The sequence below is a fragment of the Mustelus asterias genome, unplaced genomic scaffold, assembly GCF_964213995.1.
Source record: "Mustelus asterias unplaced genomic scaffold, sMusAst1.hap1.1 HAP1_SCAFFOLD_152, whole genome shotgun sequence".
Classification (NCBI taxonomy): Eukaryota; Metazoa; Chordata; class Chondrichthyes; order Carcharhiniformes; family Triakidae; genus Mustelus; species Mustelus asterias.
In genome coordinates this window covers 467,536-491,107 of record NW_027590173.1, presented here as the reverse complement: position 1 = coordinate 491,107, position 23,572 = coordinate 467,536, and the positions used below count along the sequence as shown (strand labels likewise).

Genomic DNA, 23,572 nt, shown 5'->3' with positions numbered 1-23,572 from the left:
TCAGAGAGGTGAGTGAAATCGTGATCAGTTTCAATGGAGTAAATTGAAATAAAATGTTTCTGTGAAACACTGGCACGGGTTCATTGTGAATGATATAAAAGAACAAAGAAAACCGTCAGGGAACACATTTGTCGTTCTATTGGGCAGCAAATTGCTGTGATCTTGAATATGGTGCCTATAATCGAAGCCAATTAGAATGTAAAGTAAATTCAAAATGTCATTGGACAAATAAGGATAGGAATACATTTTGAGGCTGTACTTTAGATAAGAGGAAGTATTGCACTAAAGGGAGAGGAAATCTCTTTCGGAATGCTGATGGGTTTAAATTTAATTCCTTGTGCTGTTTTATTCAATGTAATGGTGGCCTGTGTAACTAACCCAGGAAGAGTTTAATTAAAACCAGGTTCGAGTCCAACAGGTTTATTTGGCAGCAAATACCATTAGCTTTCAGCGCTCCGAAAGCTAATGGCATTTGCTACCAAATAAACCTGTTGGACTTTAACCTGGTGTTGTTAAAACTCTTACTGTATTTAACCCAGTCCAACGCCGGCATTCCACACCATAACGAACCCAGGATACAGCGCGCGGGTGAATACGGTCGATCTCATTCAGAATGGTCCGCACGGCGCAGCTGCCGTTCGGCCGCGTCCTCGGAAACCGCGTGTCTGCGCGGAGCATGCGCGGCGGACGTGCAGCGAGGGAGCTGGGGGAGCGGCACCATGAAGCGGATGGTGCAGCGAGGCCATCCTCACCGCCCCATATGGAACAGTGTGAGTGAGAGGAAACCGAGAGCAGTGGTTAATGGTTGTGTTTCAGACTGGAGGAAGGTTTCCAGTGGAGTTCCCCAGGGCTCGGTGTTAGGAGCCCTGCTCCTCCTGATATATATTAATGACACACACCTTGGTGTACAGGACACAAGCTCAACATTTCCACACGCCACCAAACTTGGAGGCATTGGCAGCTGTGAGGGGGAAAGTGGGAAACTTCAAAAGGACACAGGCAGCTTGGTGGAATGGGAGACAAGTGGCAGTGGGGAAAGTTCCTGCACCGATTGTCCTGCAGCTGCCCCTGGGGAGCGTGCCCACTCTCAGTGCCTGGGCAAGTCAGTGTGTTGGATAGAGCGCTTTCTGGGGCGCAGAGAATTGTTTTCATTCATGTGATGTGTTCATCACTGGCTTGGCCAGCATTTATTGCACTAATTTCCCTTGAACTGAGTGGCTTGTTAGGCCATTTCAGACGGCATTAAAGAGTCAAAAACATACTGTGGGTCTGGAGTCACAGGGAGGCCAGAACAGGTAATGTGGGTGGGTTTCCTTTCCTAAAGGGGTATCAGTGAACCAAATGGGTTTTTACAACATGGCCATCATTAGACCTTTAATTCCAGATTTTAATTGAGCTCAAATTGCACACTGTGCTGAGGTGATAATCAGGTCCCATTGAATTGCACTGGATCTCTGGGTCACAAGTCAGTGACAATACCACTACACCATTACCTCCTCATGTGGGAACTGTGACCGCTATGAGCAGATATCAGCAAGTAGTTTATTGTAGGCTGATTGTCAGTGAGCTGAAACATGAACTCTGTTTCTCTCTCCACAGATGCTGCCTGACCTGTTGTGTATTCCAGAATTTTCACCTTGTTTCAGATGTCCAGCGTCCATATGATTTCACCTGTGAATTATTGCAGCTGTTGCTCAGAAAACTGAGGCCTGAAATAGACAAATTAAGAGCGATTTTGAATCAAGCTGGATGTTGGTTTTGGAATTCGGCCCCTCAGTTTCTGTGAAGGTATGTTTTTGTTTGGGTGACTTTGGTCTGTAGAAGCAGGAGAAAGTGATGGGTTTAATTCTGAGTAAATTTGAGAGCAGTAGGGTCAAAACACTTCTGATCAAAGATCATTAACTGTGTCTTGTGCAGTTAAAGAAACATTGCACACTCACATACAATAAGTGTTGGACAGAGAATCAATTCCACATTGATATGCAGTATCAGACTGAGTTAATTCCACACTGAAAACTGTAACAGAGACTGAGAAAAAGAGTTAGTCCCACACACACACTATCAGAACATAAGAAAAAGGAGCAGGAGAAGGCCATTCAGCCCATCAGGCCTGTTCTGCCATTCAGAAAGATCATGGCTGATCTGATTGTGGCCTCAACTCCACTTCAGTACCTGTCCCCATAACCCTTGATTCTCTTGTAGCTCAAAAATCTGTCTAACTCAAGATTGAATCTATTCAATGACAAAAATTAAGGTTCCCTTAAAATAAGTAATTCCTCCTAATCTCCATCTTAAATTGGAGATGCTTTATCTTTAAACTGTGCCTCTAGTTCCAGTTTCCCCCTACACATTGCAACATCCCACTCAGCATCTACACTGTCAAGCCCTTGAGAATCTTATATGTTTTAGTACGATCCTCGCTCATTCGTCTCCACTGAAAATTGGCCAGACTTGTTTAATTTTTCCTCATAAGAGAACTCCTTCATCTCAGGAATCAGCCTCCACTCGCTGCAGTTTGCTAAGCTGACAGTGACCCACTTCCATGCACTATCAGACACTGACACAGACATTATTATCAATTGATTGAGTCAATTCCACATCTACACACAGTAATAGAGATTGACAGAGTGTTAATGCCACACTGCAGTAAAGGATAAAGAATAGAGAAGAGTTAATTCCAGCTTCATGTGCAAATCAGAGATGAACAGTGTTAATGCCCCATTCACATACAGTAATGCAGAATAACAGATACAGAATTAATTCTATATTCATATACGCTAACAAAGATGGACAGAAAGGTAATGGCTAAATTCAGCACAGTCCCAGATGATCATAGGCTGCTCTCTCCTTTCATGAATATCCTCAGCTGGTACAGGAATATGAACTCACGCTGTTGGGGTTACTCTGCATCACGGTCCCGCTGTCCAGCCAACTGAGCAAATCAACCCCCAGGGTAGGACAGAGAACAAAGAAAATTATAGCACAGGAACAGGCCCTTCGGCCCTCCAAGCCTGCACCAACCATGCTGCCTGATTTAACTAAAACCCCCTACGCTTCTGGGGACCATATCCCTCTATTCCCATCTCATTCATGTACTTGTCAAGATGCCCCAAGAGAGGTAATTGCAAACTGAAACACAGGAACTGAGACTGGCGAATCAATTTAATTCCACACTCACCTGCACGAATACAGGCTGACACATCAGAGAATTAATCCATCCTCAAATAAACTGACAGGAAGAAATTCACTGTCGTTCCACCCTGAGATACAGTAACAGAGACTGACAGAGTGAATCGTGCTCTCATGTACAGATTGACAGATAGTGGGAATGAGTTAACTCCACATTCTCATACAGTAACAGAGATGGACAGATAGAGTGTGAATTCCACACTCTAATGGTTCTCACTTGAAGAATTCTTCTGATATGCATAGAGTCATAGAGGTTTACAACATGGAAACAGGCCCTTCGGCCAAACTTGTCCATGCCGCCCTTTTTTTAAAAAACAAAGTCAAGGTAATCCCAATTGCCCACATTTGGCCCATATCCCTCTATACCCATTGTACCCATGTAACTATCTAAATGCTTTTTAAAAGACAAAATTGTACCCGCCTCTACTACTACCTCTGGCAGCTTGTTCCAGACACTCACCATCCTCTGTGTGAAAAAATTGCCCCTCTGGACACTTTTGTATCTCTCCCCTCTAGTTTTGGACTCCCCTACCTTTGGGAAAAGATATAGACTATCCATCTGATCTGGGCACCTCATTATTTTATAGACCTCTATAAGATCACCACCTATGCTCCAGAAGAAAAAGTCCCAGTTTATCCAGCATCTTCTTATAACTCAATCCATCAAGTCCCGGTAGCATCCTAGTAAATATTTTCTACCCTCTTTCTAGTTTAATAATATCCTTTCTAAAATAGGGTGACCAGAATTGCACACAGTATTCCAAGTGTGGCTTTACCAATGTTTTGTACAACTTCAACAAGACTTTCCAAGTCCTGTATTCAGTGTTCTGACCAATGAAAACAAGCATGCCGAATGCCTTCTTCACCACTCTGTCCACCTGTGACTCCACTTTCAAGGAGCTATGAACATGTACCCCTAGATCTCTTTGTTCTGTAACTTTCCCCAATGTCCTACTATTAACTGAGTCAGTCCTGCCCTGGTTCAATCTACCAAAATGCATCACCTCGCAGTTAAACTCCATCTGCCATTCGTCAGCCCACTGGCCCAATTGATCAAGATCCCCTTGCAATTGGAGATCACTTTCTTCACTGTCCACTCTGCCACCAATCGTAGTGTCATCTGCAAACTTACTAACCATTCCTCATATATTCTCATCAAATCATGAATATAAATGACAAATAACAGTGGACCTAGCACAGATCCCTGAGACACATCGCTGGTCACAGGCCTCCAGTTTGAAAAACAACTCTCTACAACCTCCATCTGGCTTCTGTCAAGAAGTCAATTTTGTATCCAATTAGATACCTCACCCTGGATCCCGTGAGATTTAACCTTATGCAACAACCTACCATGCGGTACCTTGTCAAAGGCCTTGCTAAAGTCCATGTAGACAACATCAACTGCACTGCCCTCATCTACCTTCTTGGTTACCCCTTCAACAAACTCAATCAAATGGCCTCTTCATTGTTTCATTATACTTTCTATCTTCCTCATCCTCCAAGGAGCCCTGGCTTTGGTTCCCCTCCCTTTCACCCTGATTAGAATGTACCGAGTCTGTACCTGAAACATCTCCTGAAAGATCACCCATTGTTCTGTGACAGCTTTTCCTGTCAGATTTTGGCTCCAGTTTACTCTGGCTCAATTCCAGCTCCTCCCATTGAGGTTAGTCCTCTTCCCATTCAGAAGTGCTACTTTAGATTGTTCCTTGCTAATATCAAGCTTGTGATACAATGATCACTGTTACTCAAGTGACCACCTCCAGACACTTGGATCATGTGGTCAACCTCCCTGTCAGTCTGTGTGAGAATGGAATTAATTCTGTATCTACAATGCATGATCTGCCTATAGATTTGCTGCTCTATTTCCTCCTCACCACACCTACCTTTTACCCTTCTCTCTTTTCTGTTCACATTGTATTGAATAGTAATCGCCCGGTTCTCTCCATTCCCAGACCACATTTTCAACATTGACACTCTCTTGTGTTCCTGTGTGGCTATTTGTGCTTCTAACTCACCAACCTTATTCACCACACTGTCCACTATGTTACCAAGATTGCTGGCATAGTGGACAGTGAAGAAGGTTATCTAGGATTGCAACAGGATTGTGATCAATTGGGCCAGTGGGCTGACGAATGGCAGATGTAGTTTAATTTCGACAAATGCAAGGTGATGCATTTTGGTAGATCGAACCAGGGCAGGACTTAGTCAGTTAATAGTAGGGAGTTGGGGAGCGTTATAGAACAAAGAGATCTAGGGGTACAGGTTCATAGCTCCTTGAAAGTGAAGACACAGGTGGACAGAATGGTGAAGAAGACATTCAGCATGCTTCGTTTCACTGGTCAGAATATTGAATACAGGAGTTGGGACGTCTTGTTGAAGTTGTACAAGACATTGGGTATTTGAAATTGTACAAGACATTGGGACGTCTTGTCGAAGTTGTACAAGAGGGCATGGGTTAAGGGTGAAAGGAGAAAAGTTTAAAGGGAATATTAGGGGGGGCTTCTTCACGCAGAGAGTGGTGGGAGTGTGGAATGAGCTTCCGGATAAAGTGGTAAATGCGGGGTCACTTTTAACATTTCAGAAAAACTTGGACGGGTTCATGGATGAGAGGGGTGTGGAGGGATATGGTCCAAGTGCAGGTCAGTGGGACGAGGCAAAAAATGGTTCGGCACAGACAAGAAGGGCCAAAAGGCCTGTTTCTGAGCTGTAATTTTCTATGGTTCTATGGTTCTATTGATCAGGCCACACTTGGAATACTGTGTACAGTTCTGGTCACATTATAGAAAGGATATTATTAAATAAGAAAGAGTGCAGAAAAGATTTATAGGATGCTACCGGGACTTGATGGCTTGAATTATAAGGAGAGGCTGGATAGACTGAGACGTTTTTCTCTGAAGCGTACAAGGCTGAGGGGTGATGTTATAGAGTGTTATAAAATAATGAGGAGCATCGAGCAGCTAGATAGTCGATATCTTTTCCCAAAGGTAGGGGAGTCTAAAACGAGAGGGCATAGGTTTAAGGTGAGAGGGGAGAGATATAAAAGAGTCCAGAGGGGCAATTTTTTCACCCAGAGGGTGATAAGTGTCTGGAACAAGCTGCCACAGTAGTAGTAGAGGTGGGTACAATTTTGTCTGTTAAGAAGTGTTTAGACAGTTACATGGGTAACATAGGTATAGAGGGATATGGGCCAAATGCAGGCAATTGGGACTAGATTAGGGGGTTAAAAAACGGGGTGGTATGGACCAGTTGGGCCAAAGGGCCTGTTTCCATGCTGTAAACCTCTGACTCGATGACACTTTGTGTGATTACACACATGCTTTCCAAACCTATCCTTGTATTCCACTGAGATTCCTTCTTCATCTACTCCTACCTTATATGATTTGATTTATTATTTTCACGTGTATGAGTATACAGCGAAAATTACTGTTTCTTGTGCGCTATATAGACAAAGCATACCTTTCATAGAGAAGTAAAGGAGAGAGTGCAGAATGTAGTCATAGCTAGGGTGTAGAGAAAGATCAACTTAATGCAAGGTAGGTCCATTCAAAAGTCTGGCAGCAGCAGGGAAGAAACTGTTCTTGAGTCGGTTGGTACGTGACCTCAGACTTTTCTATCTTTTTCCCAACGGAAGAAGGTGGAAGAGATAATGTCCGGGGTGAGTGGGGTCCTGAATTCTGCTGGCTGGCAGCAGGAAGTGTATACAGAGTCAATGGATGGGAGGCTGGTTTGCGTGATGGATTGGGCTACATTCACAACATTTTGTAGTTTCTTGCAGTCTTGGGCAGAGCAGGAGCCAAACCAAGTTGTGATACAACCAGAAATAATGCTTTCTATGGTGCATCTCGAACAGTTGGTGAGAGTCGTAGCTGATGTGCTAAATTTCTTTAGTCTGCTGAGAAAGTATAGACGTTGGTGGTGCTTTCTTAACTATAGTGTCGGCATGAGGGGGACCAGGACAGGTTGTTGGTGATCTGGACACCTAAAAACATGAAGCTCTCGACCATTTCTACTTCATCCCCGTTAATGTAGACAGGGGCATGTTCTCTCTGATGCTTCCTGAAGTAGATGACAATCTCCTTCATTTTGTTGACCTTGGGGGACAGATTATTGTCGCCGCACCAGTTCACCAGATTCTCTATCTCGTTCCTGAACTCTCTCATCATTGATTGCGATCCGGCCCACTGCGGTGGTGCCGTCAGCAAACTTGAAAATCGAATTGGAGCGGAATTTGGCCACACAGTCACAGGTGTATCAGGAGTATAGTAGGGGGCTGAGAACACAGCCTTGTGGGGCACCAGTGTTGGGGATGATCGTGAAGGAGGTGTTGTTGCTTATCCTTTCTGATTGTGGTCTGTGGGTTAGGAAGTTCAGTATCCAGTCGCAGAGAGAGGAGCCGAGGTCCAGGCCACGGAGTTTGGAGATGAGTTTTGTGGAATAATGGTGTTGAAGGCTGAGCTGTAGTCAATAAATAGAAGTCTGCTGTAAGTGTCTTTGTTATCTAGGTGTTCCAGGGCTGAGTGCAGGGGCAGGGAGATGGCGTCTGCTGTGTCCTGTTGCGCTGGTAGGCGAACTGTAGTGCATCCAGATAGTCTGGGAGGCTGGAATTGATTTGTGCCATGATCTTTCAATGCACTTCTTAATGATGGATGTCTGAGCCACTGGATAATGGTCATTGAGGCACGCTGCTTAGCTTTTCTTTGGTACTGGGATGATGGTCGTCGTCTTGAAACAGGTAGGGACCTGAGATTGTTGTAAAAAGAGGTTGAAGATGTCTGCGAATGCGCCCGCCAGCTGATCCATGCAGGATCTGAGTGCTCGTCCGGGTACCCCATCCGAGGCAGTCACTTTCCTTGGGTTGACCTCTGAGAAAGCTGCTCTGACATTTGCAATGGTGACCTCAGATACAGATTCATCTCAGGATTCCAGGGTGGAGGGCGTGCTCTCGCTGACCTCTTGCTCAGAGCGGGCACAGAATGCATTGAGCTCATCAGGGAGGCGTGCGTTGGAGCCGGTGATTTTTGTTCTTTCTCTAGATATTCCTCTTTTCCATTCTATATAATGGTGCCCATCCCCCTGCCAGTTTAGTTCAAACCCTCCTCGTCCACATGAGTGACCCTCTCCATGAGGACACAGGCATTGAGTACAGAATCATGCAAGTTATGCTGAGCCTTTTGAAAACTCTGATTGGATCACAGCTGAAGCATTGAGTCCAGTTCTGCTCAGCACACTTGAGGAAACATGTGACGGTGGTTCAGCGGGTGCAGAGGAGATTGACCAGAATGGTTTCAGCAATGAGGGGTTTTAGCCACAAAGTTAGGTTGCAGAAGCTGGGGTTGATCTTTTTGGAGCAAAGCAGATTGAGAGAGAGATCTGATAGAGGTGGACAGGATTATGGCTGGTGTGGTTCAGGTAGACAAAGAAAAGCTAATCCCAATCACTGATAGTTTAAGGACGAGGGGGCACAAGTTGAAGGTTTTGGAAGACATACTGGGGGGATGTGTGGAAGAACTTCTCATGCAGCGAGTGACAACCTGGAAGTTGCTGTCTCTGAGGTTGGAAGCTGAGATGATGAATTATTTCAAAGAGGAATTTGGAGGGACATTTGAGGGAAATAAACTTGTCGGCTATGGGGGTAGAGCTGGAGAATGGGACTGACTGGATTGCTCCATGGAGAACCAGCATGGACTGGATGTGGCGAATGGCCTCCTTCCATACGGTAATGACTCTAATTCCAGTCTCCCCTGGTTGTCTGTTATTGGATAGTGAAGATTGGAAGCAGAGGCAGACAGTCAGGATGTGGGGAGTTAGACAAAGAGCAGCTCTTGCAGGCACCAGGTGAGAACGAGGATGGACACATTTTAAACAGAGACTGTTTGGTTTTGATTACGATCTGGTTAATCACACGGGAGCAATGAATGGAAATATGAACATTACAAATGTCCCTGCTCCATCCGGTTATCCCATTCATGGAGCAGTGCAGGGTTTCAGTTCTATCTGAATGTCATTGAATTGTCATAGCACCTACCGCCACTGATCATGCATCTCGTACACAGACACTGAGGCCTGCAGTCACACATTGACAATGTTTGTATCACTGGGGTTCCTTTGTGGATGTTCATTATGATTATATACTGAGATTTATAAATTACTAAAACTGCTCTTTTAAATTTATTTGCAAGACTAGAGATCCTCTGACCTCGGAAGGAAGACCCCGACCTGGCAGTGACCCGGAGAACCCGAACACGTGGACCCAGCCGTGACCCCGGAGACCCCATCCACTAACCGGCCTTCAACCCGTCCACGGCGGAGTGTGGTGTGAACACCCTCCAAACTCAAACCGCAGCCCGACAGCGACCCGGAACTCCCAACCGCTCAGACCCGACTGCCGACGCAGGAACCGTGACCATGGCAACAAATCCTCCATCCACACACCAACCAAAGCGGAAACAGGATACAGCTACACCCTTGATCCCACAGACTAAACACCGTCTCACAGGCACGACAGGAAGCAGCCACCCCAGGAAGCGTGGGAAACGCGCAGGCTTGCAGGTGAGACTGAAACAATGTGGTTCCAAGGCCCCCCTCCCCAGCTTACTCCTGGCAAATGTTCCATCTCTGGAACACAATCTAGATGAACTTAAAACCAGACTCACTTTTCAAAGGGAACTGAGAGACTGCTGTGTGCTCTGTTTCACGGAGACACAGACCACACCTGCTTCACCGGACAGTGCCCTACAACCTCAGGGCTTCTCCATCCACCGAATGGACCGTACAGCGGCCTCAGATAAGCACTTGAATGAGTACGTCAGTACAGTAACTGACTTCCTTAGTCATTGCATAGAAGACTGAGCCAAAGAAGCAAATCCATGTTTTTCCCAACCGGAAAGCATGGATGAACAGGGATATCCACTGCTTCCTGAAGTCCAGGTCCGAGGGGTTCCAGTCAGGGGACCCTGAACTGTAAAGAAATCCAGATGTGACCTACAGGGAACCATCAAAGATGCCAAGTGCCAGTACCGGACCAGGCTAGAGTCCGAGGCTCGCCACATGGACTCCCACCGTTTATGGTAAGGTCTGAAAGGCAAAACAGGCTACCAGATGAAGGCATGTCGAATTGCCAGCGACAATGCCCCTCTCCCTGATGGGCTCAATGCATTCTATGTCTGTTTTGAGGAAGAGAGAGGATGCCCTCCACTCTGAAAGCCTTGGCCGAACCTGTATCCGAGGTCACCATCACAGACTTCAGATCAGCCTTCTTGAAAGTTAACCCACGGAAAGCGACTGGCCTGGATGGGGTACGGGGACAGGCACTTAGATCCAGCGTGGACCAGCTGGCAGGGGTATTCGCAGACATCTTTAACCTCTCCTTTCACCAATCTGAGGTCCCTATCTGCTTCAAGAAGATGACATCATCCCTCTACCAAAGAAAAGCCAGGCATCGTGCCTTCATGACTATTGCCTGGTAGCTCTGACATCCATCATTATGAACTGCTTCGAAAGGTTAGTCATGGCACGGATCAGCTCCAGTCTCCCAGATTGCCTGGATCCACGACAGTTCACCTACTGCTGCAACAGGTCCACAGTAGATGCCATCTCCCTGACCGTACACTCAACCCTGGAACAACTAGATAACAAAGACCCATGTCAGATTCCCATTTATTGATTACAGCTCAGCCTTCAACACCATTATTCCTACAAAACCCATCTTCAAACACCATGGCTAGGGCTTGGTTCCTCCCTCTGCGACTGCATCCTAGACTTCTTAACCCACAGACCGCAAGTAGTAAAGATAAGCAACGACACCTCCTCCATGATTATTCTCAACACCAGTGCCCCACAAGGCTGTATCCTCAACCCCTGACGATGCTCCTTATACACTTATGACTGTGTGGCCAAATTCCGCTTCAAATCTATTTTCAAGTTTGCTGATGATACCACCATAGTGGGTCGGATCTCAAACAATGATGAGACGGACTATAGGAATGAGATAGAGAATCTGGTAAATTAGTGCAACGACAATAATCTCTCCCTCAATGTCAACCAAACAAAGGGGATTGTCATTAACTTCAGGAAGCATCGTGGAGGACATGTCCCTGTCTACATCAATGGGGGTGAAATGGAAATTGTCGAGAGCTTCAGGTTTCTGGGTGTTGAGATCACCAATAACTTGTCCTGGTCCTTCCACGCTGACACTATAGTTAAGTAAGACCTCTAATTTCTCAGGAGGCTAAGGAAATTCAGCATTGCCTGTGTGGAGTTTGCACATTCTCCTCGTGTCTGCGTGGGTTTCCTCTGAGTGCTCCGGTTTCCTCCCACAGTCCAAAGATGTGCGGGTTAGGTTGATTGGCCATGCTAAAATTGCCCCTTAGTGTCCTGAGATGTGTAGGTTAGAGGGAAATGTGTAGGGATATGGGTAGGGCCTGGGTGGGATTGTGGTCGGTGCAGACTCGATGGGCCAGATGGCCTCTTTCTGCACTGTCGGGTTTCTATAATTTCTATGATTTCCGCTATGACTCTCACCAAGTTTTACAGATGCACCATAGAAAATACCCTTTCCAGATGTATCACAGCTTGGTATGGCTCCTGCTCTTACCAAGACCGCCTTAAACTACGAACAGTTCTTATAGTAGCGCAGTCCATCACACAAATCAGCCTCCCATCCATTGACTCCGTCTGCACTTCCCATCACGTCAGAAAAGCAGCCAGCATAATCAAAGACCCCCATGCACCCCGGACATTCTCTCATCCATCTTCTTTCAACAGGAAAAAGATACAAACATCTGAGATCATGTACCAACCAACTCAAGAACCGCATCTTCCCTGCTGCCATCAGACTTTTGAATGGACCTATCTTATATTGATCTTTTGCTGCAGAATAGTTATGAATGTAACACTACATTCTGCACTCTGTCATTTCTTTCTCCCCATGTACTCTATGAATGGTATGCTTTGCTTGTATAGCGCACAAGAAAAAATACTTTTCACAGTATGCCAATACATGTGACAACAGTAAATCAAATTGAACAAGGGCTGTGTATTATTCCCTCACCTGTAATTGGGTTACAATGAGTAAATTATTCCTGACAGGCAAATCATTGAACCAATCAATGTTAGTTTGAAGTTTCCTCACCTGAGTTGCAATGAACAGTGCAGTGAGCTCCTCACACACAGTATGTCTGTTCTCTCTCAGAGTGCATCAGTTCCACAGTCTCAGGCAGCAGAACCGGTTGCAGAGACACATTTTCAATCCAACAATCAATCAGAGCAGGAGAGACAGACATTGTTTCCATGTCATCCCAAGTCAGTACCACTGACAGGGAGATACATAAATCCCAGTCCAAATTCTCACCCGCTATCAGATTGTCAGTGTGTCAGTCCTACAATATTGTAGCATTAGTTGCAATTCAATTAAATACCAGATAGAAATAAATGATTGTATAATCTGAGACACACACTGATTATTATAATAAGGATACATATAAATTGGTACAAACTGAGATACAGATCACATACCTGACTTAAAGCCTCAGACGTGTAGGGCAGAAATTGTAATAATTCTCACAGTCAAACTGAGCTCAACATTCAAGTATAAAGTTCTCCCAAACACAGTGAATGATAAAGGAATCAATTTGATTATTAAAATGTGAATTACACTTACCTTTACTTAACAATGGCGTGTTAGATGAAAAGATGCATGATCCTCCACAATTGTGCTCACACAAAGTGATTTAATACAAGGCAAAAATTAGAATTCTTTTTGAAAAAACCTACAGCATCAATGGCCTGTTTCTGCACTGAAATTTCAATGTGGAATGAATCCAGACTGTTAAACTGTCCCAAAGCCTGCGGTTATGTAATGAATCCCACACTGTCAGAGTAACAGGTGACTGACAGATTCAGAATCATTCTCCAGCACATGTCCATTACCAGACACTGACAGATACAGACTGTTACTGAACTCACTGACAGAGCCTGATCCTGAATGACACTAATCAGTCTGACACACAGATATGGTACTACTGATAGAGTCCAGAAATCATCACAAACCCACACAGACTGATGAATGTGCCCAGACGACACACCCCATATTAAAGAAAGGGAGTTACGGACCCACATTTTCTTACATATTTTCCACATTCCCATAGTGGTCGCTGCATATTTATCCACATTATACCACATCTGCCATGCAGATGCCCACACACTCAGCCTGTCCAAATCACGCTGGAGGATCTCTGCATGCTCCTCACAGCTCACCCTCCAACCCAATATTGTATCATCTACATGTTTGGAGATAATACATTTAGTTCCTGTGTCCAAATCATTAATGTATAATATGAACAGTTGGGGTCCAAGCACAGATCCCTGCGGTACCCCACTAATCACTGCCTTCCAATTGGAAAAAGACCCATTTATGCCATCTCTTTGCTTCCTGTCTGCTAACCAGCTTTCTATCCATCTCAAGACGCTACCCACAATCCCATGTACTTTAATTTTACATAGTAGCAGGGTGGCACGGCGGCACAGTGGTTGGCACTGCTGTCTCACAGCGCCAGGGAGCCCGGTTCGATTCCTGGCTTGGGTCACTTGTAGAGTTTGCATGTTCCCTCTGTGTGTGCGTGGGTTTCCTCTGGATGCTCTGGTTTCCTCCCACAGTCTGAAAGACATGCTGGTTAGTTGCATTGGCCATGCTTAATTCTCTCAATCTACCCGAACAGGTGGCAGAGTATGGCGACTGGGGGATTTTCACAATAACTTCATTGCAGTGTTAATGTAAACCTACTTGTGACACTAATCAACAAACTTTAAACTTTATAACTTAAAACCGTTATGTAAGACCTTGTCCAAAGCCTTCTGAAAGTCGAAATAAATCACATCCACCGGTTCTCCCTGGTCAACTCTACTAGTTACATCCTCAAAGAATTCTAGTAGTTTTGTCAAGCATGATTTCCCTTTTGTAAATCCATGCTGACTTTATCTGATTAGAGCACTGCTTTTCAAACGCTTGATAATGGACTCCAGCAACTGCCCTACGACCGACGTTCAGCTCACTGGTCATTGGTCCCCTCTTTCCTGTAACACTACATTCTGCACTCTCTCATTTCCTTCTCTATGAACGGTATGTTTTGTCTGGATAGCGCGCAAGAAACAATATGTTAATACATGTGACAATAATAAATCAAATCAAATCCTCTCTACTTCTGATTTTGAATACAGGGCTTAAATTAATTACCTCTCTATCCCCTGAAGGTGCTGACTCTGGCTGGGTTCAGTTCTACACTCACTGATTCCTCTCTCTCTTTCTCCTGAAGGTGCTGACTCTGGCTGTGTTCAGTTCTACACTCACTGGTTCCTCTCTCTCTATTGAAGGTGCTGACTCTGGCTGTGTTCAGTTCTACACTCACTGATTCCTCTCTCTCTCTCTCCTGAAGGTGCTGACTCTGGCTGGGTTCAGTTCAGACGCTGGAAATCTGAAATGAAACAGAAAAGAAAGCTCAGCAGATTGTGCAGCATCTGTCTACAGAGAGAAACAGAGTTAGTTTTTCAGGTCTGTGACCTTTCATCAGAACTTGGAAACATAGAAACTCGGAACAGGAGTCGGCCATTCAGGCCTTTGAGCCTGTTGCATCATTCAATGTGGTCATGGCTGATCCTATATCTCAATTCCATATTCTCAGTTTTCCCCAATACCCCTTGATGCCATTAAAATCTAAAAATTTATCTCTCTCCTTCTTGAATATATGCAGTGACTTGGTCGCCACAGCTTCTGTGGTAGAGAATTCCACAGGTTCTAAGTGAAGAAATCTCTCCTCATCTCATTTCTAAATGGTGAACCTTGTATCCTAAGACTGTGTCCCCTTGTTCTACATTCCCCAACCAAGGACAAAGACCCATTTATGCCGTATGTTGAAGCCATTGAAAGGGTGCAGAGGAGATTTACAAGGATGTTGCCTGGATTGGGGGGCATGCCTTATGAGGATAGGTTGAGGGAGCTTGGTCTCTTCTCCCTGGAGAGACGAAGGATGAGAGGTGACCTGATAGAGGTTTACAAGATGTTGAGAGGTCTGGATAGGGTAGACTCTCAGAGGCTATTTCCAAGGGCTAAAATGGTTGCTACGAGAGGACACAGGTTTAAGGTGCTGGGGGGTAGGTACAGAGGTGATGTTAGGGGTAAGTTTTTCACTCAGAGGGTGGTGGGTGAGTGGAATCGGCTGACGTCGGTGGTGGTGGAGGCAAACTCGTTGGGGTCTTTTAAGAGACTTCTGGATGAGTACATGGGATTTAATGGGATTGAGGGCTATAGATAGGCCGAGAGGTAGGGATATGATCAGCGCAACTTGTGGGCCGAAGGGCCTGTTTGTGCTGTGGCTTTCTATGTTCTATGTTCTAAAACATCCTTCCTGCAGCTAGTCTGGGCAATAAATACTGACCCAGACAGCGACACTCACATTCCATGAATGAATTCAAAGACAAACTGTGGGGAGCGGGCCTCAGAGTGTTTAACAGTTACTGAGGTGAAAAACTGTAACTAACCCCCTGGCATCCGGAGCAAAGGCCGGAAAGAGTAAAACATTCCGTGCTGGGACCTTACAGTTGGTAAAGGTTTTGTCCTGTGAATGTGTAGGTGTGAATATTGTGGAAGAGAGAGTGTATGAAAGGAGCGGGCGGGTCAGACTAATCCAACTGTGTTTGTGTGTCTGTTCTGATCATGAGATCTCCGAGTTTCTCTTGTGTAAAATAAAACGATTTTCAATCAAAGATTCCCCCCAATCCCCCTGCTGAGCCCCAAAATGAGATTTCAAGGCAATTGTTTCGCTAAATTGAAGATTTCAGTGGAAAAGTAGAGAACATGTCAGCTATCGCGTGTGAGAGCGCGATCAGTGCAGCAGTAAAACGGGTTTCAGTGGAAAATGGAGTTCTCAGTTCGAGTGAAACCTTTTCAACAGCAAACATTCGTGTGTCAGAGACATGAAGGATGTGAGCTGGATCTCTGGAGAGGCGGAATTTCATTGCAAGGGGAGAGTTTGTGAGGAGAGAGAAACACAGAGAGGCTGGAGGAGCCGGGAGCTGACAGCAGCTTGTCTCTGCTCCGTCCGCTCTCTGCCTTTAAGTTGCTCTGTGCCGCCACCACTGGGTTCATTTCGGATCCAGTTCTGACTCACACAGATTTTCCACACACTCTCGGATATGACTGAAAGTGCAGCCGCCGAAACGGCTCCTCCAGCCGCTCCCGCTCAAGTGAAGTCTCCCAGGAAGAAGAAGGCGGCTCCCCGACCTGCGGCAGCCGGTCCCAAGTTAGGCGAGCAGATCCTCAATGTTGTGGCGGGTTGCAGCGATCGCAAGGGGATGTCCCTGGCCGCGATAAAGAAAGCTTTGGCTGGCAGCGGAGTGGATGTGGGGAAGCGCGTCTCCCAGATCAGGTTAACGATCAAGAGGAAGGTGGAGACAGGGTCTCTGGTGCAGACAAAGGGACAGGGCGCCTCCGGCTCCTTCAAACTCGCTCAGAAGGAAAGCCCGGGGAAAATGGGAAAGAAGTTGAAGAAACCAACAGCCAAGAAATCTTTAGTAAAGAAAACAGCGGCCAAGAAGGTGACAACAAAGAAACCCGCAGCCAAGAAACTCGCAGCAAAGAAAACTCCAGTGAAGAAATCAACAGTGAAGAAAACAAGCAGCAAGAAGGCGGCAACTCCAAAAAAGGCGGTGAAGAAAGCAGCCCTGAAGAAAAAGTCTCCTGTGAAGAAGGTGACGGGCGGAAAGTCTGTCAAAAAAGCGACTAAATCGAAGGCCAAACCCAAAGTGAAAGCAGCAAAAGCGAAGAAAGCGTCAGGAAAGAAGTGAAACAACCCGAGCAAATTGTAAACCTCTGAACCCAAAGGCTCTTCTCAGAGCCACCCACATCTCTCAGGAAAGAGCTGATCCCGAAAGGAAATGATTCCTGTCCCGCGGCCCGGCTCATTCTCAATAGAGATCATTTCAAATTCAGACTAAAGCAAAACACAGCAGATACTGAATTTCATTTGAATTTCACATTTGTTCAATCGTCACTTTCTCTCATAATAAAGATGTCTGGTAGATTCAGTGTGAGACAGTAACACTGGCGGCTAAATACCGCTTTCCAACTTCAATTTTAACACAGGAGATTTCCCCAAACAGCTGCAATAAGGTATTTGTAAACAGCTGGAAGCGGATGTGGGTGAGGATGTTACTGAGGGAGATTCTTGCTGTGTTTAGGTCGGAATATTACTGACTGGGAATTATAACGGGGCCAGGTTTAAAAACACAAAAGCAAAGAGTCACGACCCGAATCGTTAACTCTGTCTCTCTCTCTTCACAAAAGCTGCCGGAGCTGCTGATTATTTGCAGCATTTTCTGTTTTGATTCCATATTTCAAAGCTCCGGGTTTGTGGAAACTCTTGTGTGTGAAGGGCGGCTCTGGAAGGGTTTGTGTGGGGAGCTGTGTTTCGCTTCCATTGTTAATAAACGGGTTGAAATTGGCGGTTGCAGAAACTGGAGGTGGAGCTGAAAGATCAGGGGCCGTTCTGTGTTTGTGTGTGTGTGTCGGTCCGGCTCTCTCCTCCCTCCCGCTCTGTGTTTAATCTTCACTCCCTCCTCCCCTCTCTGCTCTCACTCCGCCTTTCTCAGTCAGGTCGGGGCGGGCTGTATAAAAGGAGCCTGAAAAAGTTCCTGTCTCATATTGCGCAGTGATCTGAGTGAAGAATCATCATGTCTGGCAGAGGGAAAGGAGGCAAAGGACTGGGTAAAGGCGGAGCAAAGCGGCACCGCAAAGTGCTCCGTGATAATATCCAGGGCATCACCAAGCCAGCAATCCGCCGCCTCGCTCGCCGTGGCGGTGTCAAGCGGATCTCGGGTTTGATCTATGAGGAGACTCGCGGGGTGCTGAAGGTTTTCCTGGAGAATGTGATCAGGGATGCGGTCACCTACACTGAACACGCCAAGCGCAAGACGGTCACTGCCATGGATGTGGTGTACGCTCTGAAACGCCAGGGCCGCACTCTCTATGGATTCGGCGGCTGAACAACTCGATCCTTTCTCCCGAACACACAACAAAGGCTCTTTTAAGGGCCACTCACCGCTTCACAGAGAGAGCAGTGACCTGGGGACGGAGCTGGGACAGGCTGTTCAATGTTTGAGATGCATGTTTGTTTTGTTTAGGTTACAGTGCGGGAATCACCGAATTTAACATTTCATTTGGAGCAGCCATGCGGATTGTTTTTGAAATTTAGTGTATTGTCGAATCAGCCCACAGTTGACATGTGCCCTCAGTGAAACGCCACATCACTCCTGCCTAATCACAGTGTTTTCATAGTGTATCAAAGCTTTCTCTGGAATAGCGGAGTTTAGTAGCAGCAGCCGGTGAATCGTTCACTGGAACCAGTCCCAGTTGTGATGCTATTTGCCCCAGACGGTTGTTTCCTGCACTGAAACTGACGCTTTGTGAAACTGATCAGTTTCCGCTCAGTCATTCACAAACCCGCAATTCCCGCAGTTTGAGCCGCTCCAACCCCAGCCTGCTTCTGATTGGCCATCCTCTCCGCATTCGCAGCTCTGAACCAATCGCAGAGCATCGAATGTGAACATTGAACCAATCATTGGCTTCAACTGTCAACCGGCAGAAATTTTGAATTGGGGGGAAATGCCGCCAATTTCAGCGCGGGAAAGGGAATTGAGACAAATTCTTAACTTATTAAAAATAGATTCTCAATTAATATTCTGCTCTAAGATTATTTTACAAAGAGGTTTCATTTCTGAACATTTGTCCGCCACGGGCGGTAAACGGCTCTATTCAGTAATGTCAAACGGGACAAATATGAAGTCACTCTCTGTAACAAACAACAGACTCAACCCCTTTCACACCGGCTTCAGGGAGACACAGAGAAGGATTTCTGATCCTTTCCCCGGAAACGGCGGCGAATGTTACAAGCGGCAGGAGAGGGGAAATCTGAATGGGCTGGAGAGGAAAGGGACAGGGATCGAGTGGAACAGCGGGAGATTCTGGGAATGAACAGCCCAGAGAGCGGGGAAAGGGTCTAAAGCACTCAGTGCAGGGAGATAGACTTCAAATCTTCAATATTTCGAGTAATGTTTGTTTTAATAAGGACGGGATAAATAGCCGTCTTTTATACAGACGGCTATTTCCTGCATCGAAAACGGCCCAATTTCTGAAAGGCGCGGTTAACAAAACAACTGAACCAATCAGAACCTGAGTTACAGACATTAATTCCCTGGTCAGAGTTTGATTGAAACTTCCTGGGCCAATTCCCGCTGGGGGCGGTTCCTCACAGAGTTTAAAAAGGCGGATGCAGGGCAGACAGTTTGCGTCTCAGAGATTGTGCTGAATCCGCTCAGAAAATGGCCAGGACCAAGCAGACAGCGCGCAAATCGACCGGAGGGAAAGCTCCTCGCAAACAGCTGGCTACCAAAGCGGCCCGGAAGAGCGCTCCAGCCACGGGCGGAGTGAAGAAGCCTCATCGCTACAGACCCGGCACTGTGGCTCTGAGGGAGATCCGCCGCTACCAGAAATCCACCGAGCTGCTGATCCGCAAACTGCCCTTCCAGCGCCTGGTGCGAGAGATCGCTCAGGACTTCAAGACAGACCTGCGCTTCCAGAGCTCGGCCGTCATGGCCCTGCAGGAGGCCAGCGAGGCTTACCTGGTGGGGCTCTTTGAGGACACCAACCTGTGCGCCATCCACGCCAAGCGAGTCACCATCATGCCCAAAGACATCCAGCTGGCCCGCCGCATCCGCGGGGAACGCGCCTAAACCCCGACTTCAGCACCAAGTACAACAACGGCTCTTTTAAGAGCCACAAAATCGGCAAATGAAAGAGCTGCGATCTCCTGTTAACGATTCTCGTGTTTGAATTCCCAGGACAGAATATTCCCAGGACTCCAGTACTGAAACCTCTCAATGTTACAATTAACTCTCCGTTGCATTGGGGTCACTCATATCTCCAATCCTTCGATGGTTAGAGTAAAAACGATGCCGTTAACAATTCTGCCGCAATTCAATTTTAAAGTGGTTTTATTAAACCTGCGATCATTTCAGTTTCCGAGCAATAATTCCGCAAATCCACTTTCTCCGCACGTGTTTCGAGTCGCAGCGAGTGTTGAAAATTGCGTCAATTAGGTTCAGAATATGAAGCATGTCTCAAACAGGAGCCCACTCACACAGATATAGCCATTGCAGAAACGCTTGCACATTCGCATAGACAATAATTAACACTTTTCCAGATAGTGACTGACTGAAAACCGATGGGCTGCAGATGAATGTCCTCGCAGATTATCACATTTTAAAGCAATTATATTTGAAATAGGAGCATTTATGTTCACTGGGATAGTTTCCCCAATAAACAGCAGCAACTTGCATTAAAATACTGTATGTGTCAATAGTACGAAAAAGAACAAAGAACAATACAGCACAGGAACAGGCCCTTCGGCCCTCCAAGCCCGCGCCGCTCCCCGGTCCAGGATTGAATCCAGGATCCCCGCCCAATTTTCCAGCCTATCTACATCCTAATATCCTATCCACCAAGCTGTCCCTCACAGCTACGATGCTTTGTTCATCACAACCTATTAACTCACCCCCACCCCCCCATTCCAGACCATGTGATCTCCAGGGAGAGGCAAAAACCCAGAGTGAAAACCCCAGGGCCAATATGGAGAAAGAAAAATCTGGGAAATTCCTCTCCGACCCCCTGAGGCGATCGAAACGAGTCCAGGAGATCACACTGGCCCTGATCAGAAAATGCTTCCCAACCCTATTCATTTCCACTTCTGCTTTACGAACACCATCTGAATTCCCTGCCCCCGAGACAGGTTCCCAACTATCCGCAGTCTCGCTCTGTACTGGCACCAGCAAGATGATCATAGAATGAAGCCTTGAAACGAGAAACAAAGAACAATTAGCCCGCGCCGCTCCCTGGTCCAAACTAGACCACTCTTTTGTATCCCTCCATTCCCACTCCGTTCATATAGCTGTCTAGATAAGTCTTAAACGTTCCCAGTGTGTCCGCCTCCACCACCTTGCCCGGCAACACATTCCAGGCCCCCACGACCCTCTGTGTAAAATATGTCCTTCTGATATCTGTGTTAAACCTCCCCCCCTTCACCTTGAACCTATGACCCCTCGTGAACGTCACCACCGACCTGGTGAAAAGCTTCCCACCGTTCACCCTATCTATGCCTTTCATAATTTTATACACCTCTATTAAGTCTCCCCTCATCCTCCGTCTTTCCAAGGAGAACAACCCCAGTTTCCCCAATCTCTCCTCATAACCAAGCCCCTCCATACCAGGCAACATCCTGGTAAACCTCCTCTGTGCTCTCTCCAAAGCCTCCACGTCCTTCTGGTAGTGTGGCGACCAGAACTGGACGCAGTATTCCAAATGCGGCTGAACCAACGTTCTATACATCTGCAACATCAGCCCCCAACTTTTATACTCTATGCCCCGTCCTATAAAGGCAAGCATGCCATATGCCTTCTTCACCACCTTCTCCACCTGTGACGTCACCTTCAAAGATCTGTGGACTTGCACACCCAGGTCCCTCTGCGTCTCTACACCCTTTATGGTTCTTCCATTTATCGTGTAGCTCCTCCCTACATTATTCCCACCAAAATGCATCACTTCGCATTTATCAGGATTGAACTCCATCTGCCATTTCTTTGCCCAAATTTCCAGCCTATCTATATCCTTCTGTAGCTTCTGACAATGCTCCTCACTATCTGCAAGTCTTGCCAGTTTTGTGTCGTCCGCAAACTTACTGATCACCCCAGTTACTCCTTCTTCCAGATCATTTATATAAATCACAAACAGCAGAGGTCCCAATACAGAGCTCTGCGGTACACCACTAGTCACAGGCCTCCAGCCGGAAAAAGACCCTTCCACTACCACCCTCTGTCTTCTATGACCAAGCCAGTTCTCCACCCATCTAGCCACCTCCCCCTTTATCCCATGAGATCCAACCTTTTTCACTAGCCTACCATGAGGGACTTTGTCAAACGCTTTACTAAAGTCCATATAGACAACATCCACGGCCCTTCCTTCGTCAACCATTCTGGTCACTTCTTCAAAAAACACCACCAGGTTAGTGAGGCATGACCTCCCTCTCACAAAACCATGCTGACTATCGTTAATGAGTTTATTCCTTTCTAAATGCGCATACATCCTATCTCTAAGAATCTTCTCCAACAACTTCCCCACCACGGACGTCAAGCTCACCGGCCTATAATTACCCGGGTTATCCTTCCTACCCTTCTTAAATAACGGGACCACATTGGCTATCCTCCAATCCTCTGGGACCTCACCTGCGTCCAGTGACGAGACAAAGATTTGCGTCAGAGGCCCAACGATTTCACCTCTCGTCTCCCTGAGCAGCCTTGGATAGATTCCATCAGGCCCTGGGGATTTGTCAGTCTTTATATTCTCTAACAAACCTAACACTTCCTCCTTTGTAATGGAGATTTTCTCCAACGGTTCAACACTCCCCTCCGAGACACTCCCAGTCAACACATCCCTCTCCTTTGTGAATACCGACGCAAGGTATTCATTTAGGATCTCCCCTACTTCTTTGGGCTCCAAGCATAAGTCCCCACTTTTGTCCCTGAGAGGTCCGATTTTTTCCCTAACAACCCTTTTGTTCCCAACGTATGAATAAAATGCCTTGGGATTCTCCTTAATCCTGTCTGCCAAGAACATTTCGTGACCCCTTTTTGCTCTTCTCATCCCCCGTTTGAGTACTTTCCTACTTTCTTTGTACTCCTCCAGAGCTCCCTCCGTTTTTAGCTGCTTGGACCTAACATATGCCTCTCTTTTCTTTTTGACCAGTCCCTCAATTTCCCTGGTTATCCACGGTTCTCTAATCCTACCCTTCCTATCCTTCTTTTTTACAGGCACATGCTTGTCCTGTAGCCCTAACAACCATTCCTTAAAAGACTGCCACATACCAGATGTGGATTTACCCTCAAACAGCCTCTCCCAATCAAGAGCTGCCAATTTCTGCCTGATCCCACTAAAGTTGGCCTTCCCCCAATCCAACACCTTACCCTTGGGACACCACTCATCCTTTTCCATCACTATCCTAAAGCTAACAGAATTGTGGTCACTATTTGCCACATGTTCCCCTACCAAAACTTTGAAGACCTGACCGGGCTCATTCCCCAGTACCAGGTCCAGTATAGCCCCCTCTCTAGTCGGGCTGTCTACATATTGTTCCAACGAACCCTCCTGTACACATTTTACAAATTCCTCCCCATCCAGAGTCCCTGCCCTCAGCGATTTCCAGTCTATACCAGGGAAATTGAAGTCTCCCACTACAACAACCCTATTTTTCCTGCACCTATCCAGTATCTCCTGACATATCCATTC

The 23,572-nt window shown here is 46.4% G+C and overlaps 4 protein-coding genes and 1 long non-coding RNA gene across 5 annotated transcripts in view; 4 read left to right on the top strand and 1 right to left on the bottom strand.

Moving 5' to 3' along the window:
- Window positions 1–23,572, bottom strand: part of LOC144485064 (uncharacterized) — a 213,841-nt gene that overhangs the window by 187,844 nt on the left and 2,425 nt on the right. The window lies entirely within an intron of this gene.
- Window positions 690–9,990, top strand: LOC144485051 (uncharacterized). The gene is made up of 3 exons (XR_013496136.1): window positions 690–770; window positions 1,600–1,788; window positions 9,369–9,990. It is a non-coding gene; the product is annotated as an uncharacterized LOC144485051 (long non-coding RNA).
- LOC144485063 (histone H1-like) lies at window positions 16,375–17,025 on the top strand. Its single transcript, XM_078203362.1, has one exon. It carries the CDS (start codon window positions 16,375–16,377, stop codon window positions 17,023–17,025), a length of 651 nt encoding a protein of 216 aa, XP_078059488.1.
- LOC144485046 (histone H4) lies at window positions 17,911–18,222 on the top strand. Its single transcript, XM_078203347.1, has one exon. It carries the CDS (start codon window positions 17,911–17,913, stop codon window positions 18,220–18,222), a length of 312 nt encoding a protein of 103 aa, XP_078059473.1.
- LOC144485078 (histone H3) lies at window positions 19,558–19,968 on the top strand. The gene has a single exon (XM_078203371.1). It carries the CDS (start codon window positions 19,558–19,560, stop codon window positions 19,966–19,968), a length of 411 nt encoding a protein of 136 aa, XP_078059497.1.